This window comes from Dipodomys spectabilis, unplaced genomic scaffold (genome assembly GCF_019054845.1).
Source record: "Dipodomys spectabilis isolate Male_0828 unplaced genomic scaffold, ASM1905484v1 ptg000118l, whole genome shotgun sequence".
Taxonomy (NCBI): domain Eukaryota; kingdom Metazoa; phylum Chordata; class Mammalia; order Rodentia; family Heteromyidae; genus Dipodomys; species Dipodomys spectabilis.
Genome location: NW_024870795.1, coordinates 5,994,648 through 6,009,447, shown reverse-complemented (window position 1 = coordinate 6,009,447; position 14,800 = coordinate 5,994,648). Strand labels below are relative to the sequence as shown.

Sequence of the window (14,800 nt, the reverse complement as noted above, 5' to 3'; positions counted from 1 at the left end):
GGCTGGAGACGGGTAGGGCGAGTCCTCGGGTGACGAGGCTTGCAACAGAACGCGAGAATAAAGAATGTCTGCGACTCCACTTTTCTTCCCTTGTGTTCCAAGAGAAGGCTGGAGAATCCAGGAAGGCCCGGCCCGCTCGCGGAGGACGCGCCACCCACGTGGGAGGGCGCGGCGGCGCGGGCCCGCCCCCAGCGATTCGTCACCGCTGTGTAGGCGGGACTTCCTTTCTGGGGCCGCTTCCGCCGGCACCCGGAAGTCAGGAGCGTGTTTCCGTGCCGGGCGGTTGGGGGCAGCCGCTCTCAGGTAACCCCGGGACGCCGCGGTCTGCTCCCAGTGAAGCACCAGACGAGGGCACGCCGCCCGCCGCGTGGCTCGGACGCGGCAGTCTGTTTTGCTTCCCCACTGGGCCCCGTTCCTCCATGGCGGGGGCTGCTCCGGCCGCCGCCTTCGGGCAGGCGGTGATCGGCCCGCCGGGCTCGGGGAAGACCACGTATTGCTTGGGCATGAGCGAGTTCTTGCGCGCGCTGGGCCGGCGCGTGGCAGTGGTGAACCTGGATCCGGCCAACGAGGGGCTGCCGTACGAGTGCGCCGTGGACGTGGGCGAGCTGGTGGCCCTGGGCGACGTGATGGACGCGCTGCGCCTGGGACCCAATGGCGGCCTGCTGTACTGCATGGAGTACCTGGAAGCTAACCTGGACTGGCTGCGCGCCAAGCTCGAACCCCTCCGTGGCCACTACTTGCTCTTCGACTGCCCAGGCCAGGTGGAACTCTGCACTCACCATGGCGCTCTGCGCAACATCTTCTCCCAGATGGCTCAGTGGGACCTCAGGGTGCGTCTTGGGTCGGGGCAGGCCCAGGCCCATTTTGTAGAGGGAGCAACTGAGACAGGAAGGAGAACAGAGGCCACGTCCCCGTGTCACACGAGGCAATAGGGGTTGCCTTGATTTGGAATAAGTTGAGGTCGAATTTTACCTCTGCTGCTGCTCGCTATGTGATTTGCGTAAGACACCTCTTTGAACCTTAGTGTTTTCCCATCTGTAAAATGGACACTCGTGTCTTTCAGGATCTTTGGAAGGATTATGTGGAAGGTGTCTCTGGTAGATTTTTAAGTTGATGGGCAAAAGCAAAAGAAAGAATGAAGGTAGCCAGGGCATGAGGGTGCATACCTGTAATCTCATCATTCGGGAAGCTAAGGCAAGAAAATTGTAAGTTGGAAGCCAACCTGTCCTACATAGCAAGACCCTGTCCCAAAATAAAAGAATGGAGACAGATGAAACAGTGGAAGCAGAATTTGAACCTGCTGCCCACTGGGAGGTTCTGCTCAAGGTGTCTTGTAAGAAAACGTGTTTCCCGTATCTCCTAGAGGAAAGACATGAGCACAGCCATTAGAACAAAATAGAGAACAGAACAAAGCAAGCAGACATGATTAGGGAAGGCTTTCACTTGGTCCTGCAGCTCCCATCTGATGAGGGAGACAGTCCCAGAGGTTCCCTGCATGCCCCAACCCAAGTCACATTTGCCCTGTCTTTTCCCCTCCCAGCTGACAGCTGTCCACCTTGTGGATTCTCACTACTGCACAGACCCAGCCAAGTTCATTTCAGTACTGTGCACCTCCCTGGCCACCATGCTGCATGTGGAACTGCCACATGTCAACCTCCTCTCCAAGATGGACCTCATTGAACACTATGGGAAGCTGGGTAAGAGCTTGAAGTTCAGGCATGAAGGAGCAGGGCAGGACCTGGGCTGGCATGAAGCTCAGATCTCAGCTGAAGCTGCCTTTGGGACAATGCGTGGTCTGGTGAGAATAGCCAAAATAGGTCCTGCCTGTTGCTCTTTGACTTTGTGCTGGATATTATTGCAGAATTCGGAGAAGAGAGCTACAGGTGGTCATATGTGTTATAGAAGCAGTTAAAACAAAGTGATAGGAGTTTGGCTTACACCTGTAATCCTAACTACTCAGAAGGCCAAGATCTGAGGATTAAGGTTTGCTGCTCAAGCAGCAAAGTCTGTGCGACTCTTATCTCCAATTAACCAGCAGCAATGGAGATGTGGCTCAAGTAAAATGCCAGCCTTGAGTGAAAAGGCTTGAGTTGAAGCCCCCAGTACAGGCACCACAGTAAAGTGATAGAAAGGACAATGAGTGATTGGGAAGAAATGAAATGAAGTGTGGTGAGTTAGCACTGTGCTAACTCACAGCACTGTTCTGTGAAGCATGGCACCTGAACTGATCCAGAGTGGTGAAATAGTGCCAGCTGAGGGGGGACTCTTCTAGACAGAGGGCCTAGTAGGAGTAAAAATCTTTGTTGTTGTTGTTTAGTTGTTGTTTGGCCAGTCCTGGGGCTTGAACTCAGGTCCTAAGCACTGTCCCTGAGCTTTAGCTCAAGGCTAGCCCTCTACCACTTGAGATACAGCACCACTTCTGGCCTTTTCTGTTTTATGTAGTACTGAGGAATCGAACCCAGGGCTTCATGCATGCTAGGCAAGCACTCTACCACTAAGCCACATTCACAGCCCCAAAGCTTTGTTTTATTTCTCGCAATTTTGGTGACTGGGAAGTCTGGGGAGGGCCTGCTCTTGACTTGTAGAAAGCCAGCCTCCTTATAGTTGTAACATCAAGTGGCAGAGATACCCGAGGGAGAGAGGATAAGCATAATGTGGAGGAAATGGAAAAGCAGGCTAGCAAGAAGCAGAGGTGTCCTGTGAGGTCCCAGTGTCCACATTTCTTTTCTTTTTTTTTGTCGGTCGTGGGACTTGAACTCTGGGCTTGGGCGCTATCCCTGCACTCTTCAGCTCAAGGCGAGTGCTCTACTGCTTGAGCCACAGCGCCACTTCTGGTTTTCTGGTGGTTCATTGGAGATCAGAGTCTTACAGCTTTTCCTGTCCTGGCTGGCTTTGAACCGTGATCCTCACATCTCAGCCTCCTGAGTAGCTAGGATTACAGGTGTGAGCCACCGGCACCCAGTTTAGTACTTACATTTTCTTCTTTTCCTTTGTCTTTTTTTTTTTTTTTGCCAGTCCTGGGGCTTAAACTCTGGGCCTGGGTGCTGTCCCTGAGTTTCTTTTGCTCAAGTCTAGCACTCTACCATATGAGCCACAGTGCCACTTCCAGCTTTTTTTCTGTTTATGTGGGTACTGAGGATGGAACCCAGAGCTTCATGCATGCTAGGCAAGCACTCTACTGCTAACTAAGCCACATTCCCAGCCCTTCCTTTTTCTTTATTCACTCAAATATTCCTTGCTACAGTGACAAGTTACTAAGAACAATCCTTGGGTTTCACCAGCTGGCTCTGCCACTCACAGTCAGCTGTGGAGACCTCTACTTCATGGAAGTATTTAAAGATTCAGAAGGAAAGCAGATCTCCTTAATTGTCTATTTCTGCCCAGAAATCTCAAGCACTGAGGTGAACTAAGGGACTCTGGGCCAAAGAGGGTCTTCTAAGGTGCTGATATCCCTCCATCTCCTGACTTGTAGCTAGCTGATGGGCTCCATCCTTACCACAACACCAATGCCATGCTACTTGCCCAACAACATCCCTTCCTGCTCATATGATAGTCATTTCGCCATTCTTTAGGTTTCTTTATGGCTTCAGATTCAAGGAACCAATGCCTCCAGCACAGCAGAGCAGTAATTTGGTAAGAAAAGAAATGTGGAAGCCATGCGCCGGTGGCTCACACCTGTAATCCTAGCTACTCAGGAGGCTGAGATCTGAGGATCGCGGTTCAAAGCCAGCCCGGGCAGGAACATCCGTGAGACTCTTATCTCCAACAAACAAATCAAATCTCAAACAAAACAAATCTCCGGAAGTGGTGTTGTGGCTCAAGTGGTAGAGTGCTCACCTTGAGCTGAAGAGCTGAGGACAGTGCCCAGACCCAGAGTTCAAACTCCACATCTGACAAAAAAGAAAAAGAAAAGAAAAAATGTCCTAGGGCCTCATATAAAGCCAGACCCACAGTCTCTCTAGTCTCAGCTCCTCTTTAGTCCTCAGCCTAAGGCAAGTTGCTCCTGAATCCTGGCTTTTCTCCTAGCCTTCAACCTTGACTACTACACGGAGGTCTTGGACCTTTCCTACCTGCTTGACCACCTGGCTTCTGACCCTTTCTTCAGCCACTACTGTCAGCTCAACGAGAAACTGGTGCAGCTTATTGAAGACTACAGCCTGGTCTCTTTTATCCCTCTCAACATCCAGGTATTGGGTACTGAGGTCACTAGCCAAGCGCATAGAACGATGTGAGGGCTAAAACAATGGTCTTTATCCTGGGTGTGTTTTGGGGCCCCTTGCTTTTAGAACCAGGGGCTGTGGTGGGCACAACAGTAGTGACGTAGGTGGAACAAACTTCTGCCTTGTCAGTTCTTCCTACATGTGTTCCTGGAGTGAAAATGAGTTGAGTCAACAAAGTCATCAGCCAGCAACCTCAAGACCAGAAACGGCCCATTTACATACATGTGGTTTTTGGTGACTTTGCAAAATCGTACCTAACTCCTATCCTTCTCAACTTGCCCTTGTAAAGCTAATCTAAGAGACACAGGTATATGTTAGATATGTTTCTGTAGGAAGTAGGCTTCAACTAATTCCCTATTCTGTGTGTTCGTGTGTGTGTGTGTGTGCGCGCGCACGCATGTGTGCGTGTGTGTGCGTGTGCACGCACCAGTCCTGGGGCTTGAACTCAGAGCCTAGGTGCTGTCCCTGAGTTCCACCCCTCTCCCCAAGGCTAGTGCTCTACTATTTGAACCACAGTTCTGCTGCTTTTTTTTTTTTTTTGGTAGTTAATTGAAAATAAGAGTGTCATGAACTTTCCACTCAGGTTGGATTTGAACAATGATCCTCAGATCTCAGCCTCCTGAGTAACTGGGATTACGGGAGTGAGCCACTAGTGCCCAGCTTGTTTTTTCCCTTTCTGATGCCATACTTTTCTCCTCTGTTGTGAAAAGGAGAGGTACAGTATCCTTTTTTTTCCCCTCCTCTGGTCCTGGAGCTTAAATTCAGGGCCTGAGTACTGTTCCTGAGCTTCTTTTGCTCAAGGCTAACACTCTACCACTTCAGCCACAAGACCACTTTTGGCTTTTTCTGAGTAATTAATTGGAGATAGTCTCACAGACTTTCCTGCCTGAGTTGGCTTTGAACTGCAATCCTCAGATTTCAGCCTCTTGAAGTAGCTAGGATTACAGGTGTGAGCCACCAGTGCCCAGCTTCAGTATACATTCTTAACTGCACTTACTCAGGCTTTTTCTGCTGGGCATTGTGCTGGGACTATACATGTATTATTTTGGTCTGTATAATAGTTATTCTGATTTGAGGGAAGAAAATAGTTATAAGTGACACATTTAACTTACAGAGTATTGTAATGTGGGATTGACTCCTTGACCTTAAGTGGTAGGTGGTTGAGTAGAGGACAGATGAATTACTGGGCATTTCTTTCCTCCCTCCCTCCCTCTCTCCCTCCCTCCCTCCCTCCCTTCCTCTCTCCCCCTCTCTTTCCTTTGCTTTTCCTTCTTTCTTTCCTTCTTTTCTTTCCTTCCTTCCCTTCTTTCCTTCCTTCCATCCTTCCTTCCTTCCTTCTTTCTTTCTTTGTGTCTTAACTGGGTCTCGAAATCTGGGCCTGGGTGCTGTCTCTGAGCTTTTGTGCTCAAGGCTAGCACTCTGCCACTTGAGCCATATTTCCACTTCCAGCTTTTTGGTGGTTAATTAGAAATTAGTCTCACAGACCTTCCTGTCCAGGCTGATTTTGAGCCATAATCCTCAGATCTCAGGTTCCTGAGTTGCTAGGATTACAGATGTGAGCCATTGGTGCCTAGCCTGGGAATTTATTTCTAAGAGAGCAGAGGTATTGTCAATAATGAGAATACAGCCAGGGGACTAAGTTGCACTGAGGAGCTGATGTGTTCTAATCTGAGTAGGCTGGTGGTTGGGAAGGGTAGGTTTTAGTCAATGTACATAGAACTGCTCTAAGCTGAGGTGTCACACATACAGCTGCATCAGAGGTGAAATGGGAGAGTATGTTTGGAGATTATGGGATTTTTGGTATAGTTCTAACACCTCCGTTTTACTTGTAAAATTGTTTCTCTTCTCAGGACAAAGACAGCATTCAGAGAGTCCTGCAGGCTGTGGATAAAGCCAATGGCTACTGTTTTGGAGTCCAGGAGCAGCGAAGCCTGGAGGCCATGATGTCTGCTGCTATGGGTGCTGACTTCCACTTCTCCTCGTATCCTTACTCTCAGCCACAGCCAAGAGGAGACAGGGGCTTGGAAATAGTCACAGAAAGGTCACAGAAAGGTATTGGTGGTTCATGCCTTTAATCCTAGCTACTCAAGAGGCTTCAGATCTGGAGGAAGTTCAAAGCCAGCCTAGGTAGAAAAACCCAAAAGACTCTCATTTCCAGTGTAGGTGTGGTTCAAGTGGTAGAGCAAATCAGCTGAGCAAGAGTAAGAAGTCCAAGAAAATCCTAACACTGGCAAAAAAAAAACAGGAGGTACAGTTTTGACTGATTTCATACTGACCAGTTAGTCTCCCTGGTGACTTTATTTATTTATTTGTTTAATTTTTTTGGTCCAGTCGAGGGGCTTGAACTCTGGGTCTGGGCACTGTCCCTCAGCTCTTCAGCTCAAGGCTAGCTCTCTACCACTTGAGCCACAGCACCACTTCCAGCTTTTTTCTTTTTGCTTATGTGGTCCTGAGGAATCGAACTCAGGGCCTCATGCATGCAAGGCAAGCGCTCTACCACTGAGCCACCTTCCCAGCCCCATCCCTGGTGACTTTAATATGTATGAAGTCTGGTCCCTTAGAAGGCTACAGGGTTGGGCTGGGAAGGTGGCTCAGTGGTAGAGCGCTTGCCTTGCATGCTTGAGGGGCCCTGGGTTCGATTCCTCATCACCACATAAGCAGAAAAAAAAAAGCCAGAAGTGGCACTGAGGCTTAAGTGGTAGAGTGCTAGCCTTGAGCTGAAGAGCTGAGGACAGTACCCAAGCCCAGAGTTCTGGCCCCACAACCGGGCCCAAAAACAAAAACAAAAAAGAAGGCTACAGGGTTGGCTACATGTCCAACCCTGGAGGCAGGATTGTCATCAGCAGGGATAGAGTTGACAGATATTGACTAGAGAATCGACTGATACAAAGGCCTAGAAATGGAAGGGGATTTGGCTATTGGGAGAAGTTCAAGGGCTCCGTTTACCTGATGTGTTATGTGTGAGGGAGATGCTAGAGTGCGGACGAGGTCGGCAGGACTGGCAGTGGACGGCTTGAATGCCCTTCAGAAGAGTGTGGATGTGTGTGCTGATCAGGGGTAGAGCGCTTGCCTGGCATGCTTGATACACTGGCTTCCCTACCCAGCCCTGCAAAAAAAAGAAAAGAGGTAGATTTCAGCTCTGGGGTGGGCAGTGTTGATCCAGCTCTCTGAAACAGTGTGACCTGCTACGATGCACTTTTTTTTTTTTGTCGGCTGTGGGGCTTGAACTCAGGGCCTGGGTACTGGCCCTGAACTCTTTTGCTCAAGGCTAGCACTCTATCACTTTGAGCCACAGTACCACTTCAAGTTTTCTGGTGGTTAATTGGAATCTTACAGAAGCTGGGCGCCAGTGGCTCATGCCTGTAATCCTAGCTACTCAAGAGGCTGAGATCTGAGGATTGAAGTTTGAAGGCAGCCAAGGCAGAAAAATCCCCATGAGGGGCTGGGGAGGTGGCTCAGTGGTAAAGCGCTTGCCTTGCATGCATGAGGCCCTGGGTTCGATTCCCCAGCACCACATAAGCAAAAAGAAAAAAGCCGGAAGTGGCACTGTGGCTCAAGTGGTAGAGCGCTAGCCTTGAGCTGAAGAGCTGAGGGATAGCGCCCAGGCCCAGAGTTCAGGCCCCACGACCAGAGACCCAAAAAAAGAAAAAAGAAAAATCCCCATGAGAGTCTTATCTCCAATTAACCTACCCTTGAGCAGAAAGCTCAGGGACGGTGCTCAGGCCCTGAGTTCAAGCCCTATGACTGACAAAGGGAAAAAAATAATAGAAAAAAATGGATAAAGACTGAAAAGTGTTAAGGATGCAGACTATAGTAGTTTGTGACCTAGTGGTTAGGGGATAGATGTTTGCTTAGAGGGATGGGTGGTAGTGCTGTTTATTAGGAGTGGGGAGAGGAAAAAGGTAGCAGAGCCAGGTGCTGAAGTCTCATGCCTATAATCCTAGCTATTCAGGAGGCCAAGATCTGAGGATCATGGTTCAAAGCCAGCCCAGGCAGGAAAGTTTATAAGACCCTTATCTCCAGGCTGGGAAGGTGGCTCAGTGGTAGAGTGCTTGCCTTGTATGCATGAGGCCCTGGGTTCAATTCCTCAGCACCACATAAGCAGGAAAAGCTGGAAGTGGAGCTGTGGCTCAAGTGGTAGAGCGCTAGCCTTGAGCTGAAGAGCTGAGGGACAGCTCCCAGGACCAGAGTTCAGGCCCCAGGACTGACCAAAAGAAAAAAAAAAGAATCTTCAATTAACCACCAGAAAACCAGAAGTGGTGCTGTGGCTCAAAGTGATAGTGCTATCCTTGAGCAAAGTGAGTTCAGGGACAGTGCCCAGTTCAAGCACTACAGCCAGCAAAAAAAAAAAAAAGAGGAGGGGGCAGATGTGTCATTAACGGGCTCGGAGCTTGCCGGTGTGCTTTGAGGGAGCCATTGGATCTCCACAGCTGTGCAAGAGTCCACCTTTGTAGCTGCATTAGTGACCAGTGGGTGAGTCCGTCAAGGTCACAGGCCTTGTGTGAGGCAGGAAAGGAAGTCCAGGCCCTCTAGGCTAATTGCCTCAAATTTAGCATGTGATAGAGACAGATTTACCAGGTGATAGAGACAGCTCCTTGGCCTAGGAGGAAAACAGTGTCAGCCAACACCTACTGATTTGTGTCAGGCATTTTACTTGTAGGAAATAAGCTCTCTAGCACAAATGAGTTGCAATGGCAAGCACATTTGGGAACCGTCTGGGTGGGATGCTAGAGGCTTCTCAGGGCCACCTGGTTCCTGTTTATAGACAGGAGGAAGGGAGGAGGAGGGGAAGAAGCGGCCAGCCATGGTTGGAGGGTGGGCATCTGTAGAGGTCATACACTAGCCAAGCCAGTCCTGTGCCATCAGCCTTAACGCACCCTCCTGTAGCACACTGGGCATCCAGGAGAAGTACTTGGGGTCCTCAGACCAGTCCGTGGAGCAGGAAACCATGCAGCTATAGCGACAAAGAGGCCCAGGAGAACAGTGGACAGACACAGCCGGCCACGGAGCCTAAAGCAAGTCCTTTTGGCCAGCATGCAGAGACTGGCAAAGGGGCAGTGGCTCTACAAAGCACTTCTGGACAGAAAACCAGACGAGGCAAAGAGCAGAACACCCGCCACAGTGGTGCCTTGGGGCCTAAGTGCTGCCTTCAGGAAGTGCTGGTGGATGTTGAAGACTGGCTCGACTTGGACTGTGTTGGAGTGTTGGAATGCTTATTTAAGAGTTTATTTTCTATGTCCAACCCCCTACCCGCCCCCCGTCCCGAGGGTTTGAACTCTGTCTGGGCCTAGGTGCTGTTCATGAGCTTTTTCACTCATGACTAGGTCTCTACCACAGCTCTACTCCTGGCTTTTTTGTGGTTAATTGGAGATGAGTCTTAGGGACTTTCCTGCCCAGGCTATGATCCACAGATCTCAGCCTCCTGGGTAGCTAGGATTATAGGCATGAGCCACTAGCACCTGGCTATTTTCTACTTCTTGTGGCTTCCAAACTTTTTCAACTCTGGTTTGGGGTAGAAAAAGGGATTCCTTGTGAGGAGACTTGCTTCGTTATTTAGGAGGTGTTTTCTCAGAGCACAGGAGTTGGCACCCTGGGACTTTGACACTCCAGCCCTGTGTTCTTGTTACTGCAGTATTCCTGGTGAGCCCATCTGCGACAGGCTTTGTACAGGCCTGATGGTGTCTCACGCCTGTAATCCTAGATGCTCAGGAGTGACACTCCCTAGCTATACCTTATTTTCATTGTATTTCATGGTTTATCATTTCAGATGTCAAGAGTTTAAAAGAAAATGTGGGCTGGGGATGTAGCTCAGTGTTAGAGCCCTACCAGGCTAGCAAATGTGCTAGTTCGCTCCCTGGCACTATTAAAGTTTACTTCAAAATTGAATGATGTGTGCAAAGTGAGTTGTTTAAAGAAAACATTCAGTGTATAATAGGGCAATTGTTCCAAGAGCATGCTAAAGTTAAGGTGGCTTAAGCTGGGATACACAATTGCTTGCTTTTTGGCTGTTTTTGCTGCTAGTGGGATGTAGTTCATACGTTCAACCAGTAGGTGGCACCATGGACTTGATGTTTGCAGTTGTAACCTGGAGTAGAGGGACTGCCTAGAGGTTAGGATGGGCCTACTGCTGCACTGAATAATCCCTGGGGCTTTCACAGCAACCCTTAGAGATGGAAAGGGGATTATCACCAAGCCGTTGCCTACTTTGTCTGAGAAAACAGATGGGTTTGAATTTAGCTTAGCTCTCAGCCCACTTTGCTGACTGAATTGTGAATGTTTCTCCTTAGGCATACTTATTGGTAGAGTTACTGCCCTCAGCCCACAGGATTTGTAGTCAGTCAGGAGACAGAATTTGGCACCTGTAAATGATGAATGACTACTGGATCACAGAGCAAGGGAGAGGGCTGGGAGCGTGGCTCAAGTGGTAGGTGCCTACCTAACAGACACGAGGCTGAGTTCAAACCCTAGCACGGACATCGATTTTTTTTTGGGGGGGGGGGTCAGTCCTGGGGCTTGAACTCAGGGCCTGGGCACTGTCCCTGGGCTGCTTTTTTGCTCAAGGCTAGCACTCTACCATTTGAGCCACAGCGCCATTTCCAGCTAAAGAACTGGTGCTGAGGAATGGAACCCAGGGCTTCGTGCGTGCTAGGTAAGCACTCTAACCTTTAAGCCACATTTCCAGCTCTCTGGCATAGATTTAAAAAGAAATCTAAGAAAGAAAAAAGTTTAAATTCAAAAGCAGATGCTTGGGCTTTGCTTCCGAGTTTGGACAGCCATAACTGGAGGCCAAACACAGAGGCTGTGAGGAGCCCACTGCGGCTGGGGCAGTACAAAGCAGCCGACGTCAGCTCCCACGCCTGGCGCTAGCGGGGATAATGATGGGACAGCCTCCCCGGCTGCTTTCATCTGAGGAGTTCAAAGCACCTCACCCCTATTAATACTCTGCATAGTAGGTGGGGTACCAACACAGCAAGCCAGGGAAACTGAGGCCAGGAGGCACAGCCTGGGGCTGGCTGTGAGTCACCTATGGAGCCTAGAGCCCTGGCTGCTGGACAGATCCCTCATCTGGGCATGAGGGTGGGTGCATGTTTTTAAGGTAGTATCAATGGCTGTGGTTGTGGGTTTTGATGCTTAGCCATCACAGAAGCCTTAGTTCTCACCCAAACGACCCACGTGTGCACGCTGGAAGGCATTGTTTCTAACTTTATGGCTTCATATTCAAACACCTCAGCATTTATTCTCTAGAGTTATGCAGTGGGATTGGATAGAAATCCAAAATTATTTTCAGGCCTTGGTATGACAGCTAGGTTCTTTGCTTCTGAGTAAAAACAGTTTCTGATAGCACAGGGGGTTGGTGTTCCCTGTATGCCCTCGGGAAGGGGGGAAAGGTGGTGGGAAGGGGGCCAAGAGTAGGTTCTAAATGTGTCTCCTTCCATGTGAAATGTACAGGGTAAGAGAAGAGAATCACAATCAACAAATCTACTCAAGTATATACATATTTGTTCATCCTTTAAGTCTTCTCATATACATATAATTGGGATATTTTATATCTTTTCAGTTACATATAATTCCATATAATTAAAAAAATATACATATGTATATATATATACATAGGGGCTGGAAAGGTGGCTCAGTGGTAGAGTGCTTGCCTAGCATGAATGAAGCCCTGGGTTCCTTTCCTCAGTACCACATAAGCAGAAAAAGCTGGAAGTTGTGCCCAGGACTGACAAAGGCTTTTTGAATGTGCACCTAATATTTGGTGGTTTAGTTATATCACTTTGTTTCCTTAGCCAGATTCCCATAGCTAGTCTGTAAGTCATTACCAAGTCTTTTTTTGTTTTGTTTTTGTTTTTTGTTGTTGTTTTGGGTTTTGTTTGTTTTTTGCCATTCCTGTGGCTTAAACTCAGGGCCTGTGCACTGTCTGAGCTTCTTTTGCTGAAGGCTAGCACTCTACCACTTGAGCCATAGCGCCACTTCTGCCTTTTTCTGTTTATATGGTACTGAGGAATTGAACCCAGGGCTTCATGCATGCAAGGCAAGCAATCTTCCACTAAGCCACATTCCCAGCCCCATTACCAAGTTTTGAGTCTTTTTTTTTGGTCAGTCATGAGGCTTGAACTCGGCCTGGGCATTGTCCCTCAGCTCTTCAGCTCAAGGCTAGCACTCAGCGCCACTTTCAGTTTTCTGGTGGTTTATTCGAGATAAATGGACTTTTCTGCCTGGGCTGGCTTTGAACCATGATCCTCAGATCTCAGCCTCCTGAGTATCTAGGATTACAGGCGTGAGCCATTGGTGCCCAGGTAAGTCTGATTTTTAACCTATGTTAAAGTCCTAGACATTCTGAGTTCTAGATTCATATTACTTCAGTGCTTTCCTATTGTCATTCTTCCCGGTCATCCCTGATAGGCAGTTACATTAGATCTCTGCATTTCCTAACTGAATTAGAGGACCCCAACACATGGAAGATGAACCTCAGCTCATTGGAAAGGCTCTTAGCTGACAAAGATGCTTAAGAGAGAGGGTAAGGTCTCAAAGCCTACAGCGCAGGTACGTACTCAGTCTATCTGAATAAGCAAAATGCTCACCCACAGCTGGTTTCAGATAGGAAGTCTTAATTCCATTAGGGTCTCCAGGAAGTAAGGAAAGGTAGATTGTAGAGATTCTCTGCCTTTCTCAAGAACTTGGAGAGGAGCTGGGAAGGTGGCTCAGTGGTAGAGTGCTTGGCTTACCTTACATGCATGAGGCCCTGGGTTCAATTCCACAGCATCACATGAGAAAAGCCAGAAGTGGCACTGTGTCTGAGAGTGCTAGGCTTGAGCTGAAGAGCTCAGGGACAGTGCCCAGGCCCAGAGTTTGAGCCCCATGACCAACAAAAGAAGAAAAAAAGTTGGAGAGGGAGATGGAGTAGTTTCAGATACATTCCAGCATGATGCCTCATACAGGCCTCCTACCCTTTCCTTTTCTCTTAACCCTGGGTGTGGAGCCCCTACCCAACATGGTGTGGGCTGCCATACCCTCTTCCTGTCCTGCTTAGAAGGGAGGACCCCAGGTTAACATGTACCTTCCTAACAGCACACCTGCCAAGGATGGGGAAGCCATATTCTTCACGTCCAACCCACCGTGCTACATTTCCAGCTCAGGAGCTAACATACTACAGCTCCACAAGTCCTGGGGTTCAGGTGGACTAAGATGGGCTGGGCTGATGATTTGAGTTCCAGCTGAGTGGGATAAAGGTGAGCACTGCGTAAAATGCTTTGGACAAGACTACACAGTAAGGGGCTGGGAAGGTGGCTTAGTGGTAGAGTGCTTACCTTGCATGCATGAGACCCTGGGTTCGATTCCTCAGCACCACATAAACAGAAAAAAGCCAGAAGTGGCGCTGTGACTCAGGTGGTAGAGAGCTAGCCTTGAGCTAAAGAGTTCAGGGACAGCGCCGTGGCCCAGAGTTCATGCCCCACAACTGGACCCCCCCAAAAAAAATTGTCAATGAAGCATCAAATCTAACTTCTTCCAATATTTCAGTCCTAGAGCAATGTGGAGTCCACATTGCTTTGTGGAGTCAAACAGCAAGTAAGGAAGATTGGGACATGAGTAAGATTGTCCCCAATTTTGTAAGTCATACCCAGGGGTCATATGATCTGTTGTTTTTTGTTTTTTTTAAGCTAAAAGTCAGTCTCTATCGTCAGACAAGATTTCAGATTACCTTTGCTCTGAAAAAGGAGAAAATGTGTCTTCCTTCTTTCCTCCCTCTCTTCCTTCCATCTTTCCCTTCCAGCAAATATTGAATACCATAATTTGCTAAATTCAAAGCTGATAAAAACCTAGATTTAAGGACTCCATGCTTTCCAGAGTCCAGGATCCCCTTTTATCTCCAGACAAAGGGCTCTAGTTCCCAGCCCTGTAAGGGGAAGACTGGGCTGAGAAGAGCGATGAATCAGCCTCTGGCACCCCAGGGTGACATGCCTGTCTGCCACCCCCACAGACATTCCTGGCTGCTGACTCAGTGGGTAGGTGGGAATAGGGGCGCTCTTAGGAAAGGAGATGTACACTGCAGAAACCTGCCTTCCCCACACCACGCGAAGCAGACGTTCGGGACGGAATGGGCCTGTGAGCAGGTGAAGCATTTAGAGGCAGAAAGAATGCGACTAGGTTAAGGAAAACTAAATTCTGAGTGAGCCAGGAAAGCAGTCTACTTTATCACTTAAGGCCATTTGCTGGACACTGGAATGGAGTAAGATGGAGAACAGAGAAAAAGGCTAGATGATATATTCAAAGAACATACATTTTATTTTATCTGTGTAGTGATTTGTTTTTGTGCTGGAACTGGGGCTTGAACTGCAGGCCTTTTGGTGCTCTTCTTGCTTGGCTTTTTTGCTTGTGGCCTGCACTGTACAACTTGAGTTCTGTCCCCCTGGTTCCTAATTCTTGGTCCAAAACAACAGGAGCAGAACAGCACAGAATACTGTAGTTGTTTTTTGTTGTTGTTGTTTTTTGGGGGGGGGTCCAGTCGTGGGGTCTGAACTCAGACTGGGCGCTGTCCCTCAACTCTTCAGCTCAAGGCTAGCCGCGTTCTACCACTT

The 14,800-nt window shown here is 48.7% G+C and overlaps 1 protein-coding gene across 1 annotated transcript; it reads left to right on the top strand.

Annotated features, from left to right (window-relative positions):
• The first annotated feature begins 284 nt into the window (after positions 1-284).
• On the top strand, positions 285-9,562 carry Gpn2 (GPN-loop GTPase 2). The gene is made up of 5 exons (XM_042688593.1): positions 285-830; positions 1,541-1,697; positions 4,027-4,187; positions 6,071-6,201; positions 9,108-9,562. The coding sequence occupies exons 1-5, from the start codon at positions 420-422 to the stop codon at positions 9,178-9,180; spliced, it is 933 nt and encodes a 310-aa protein (XP_042544527.1). The 5' UTR covers positions 285-419; the 3' UTR covers positions 9,181-9,562.
• The last annotated feature ends 5,238 nt before the right edge of the window (positions 9,563-14,800 follow it).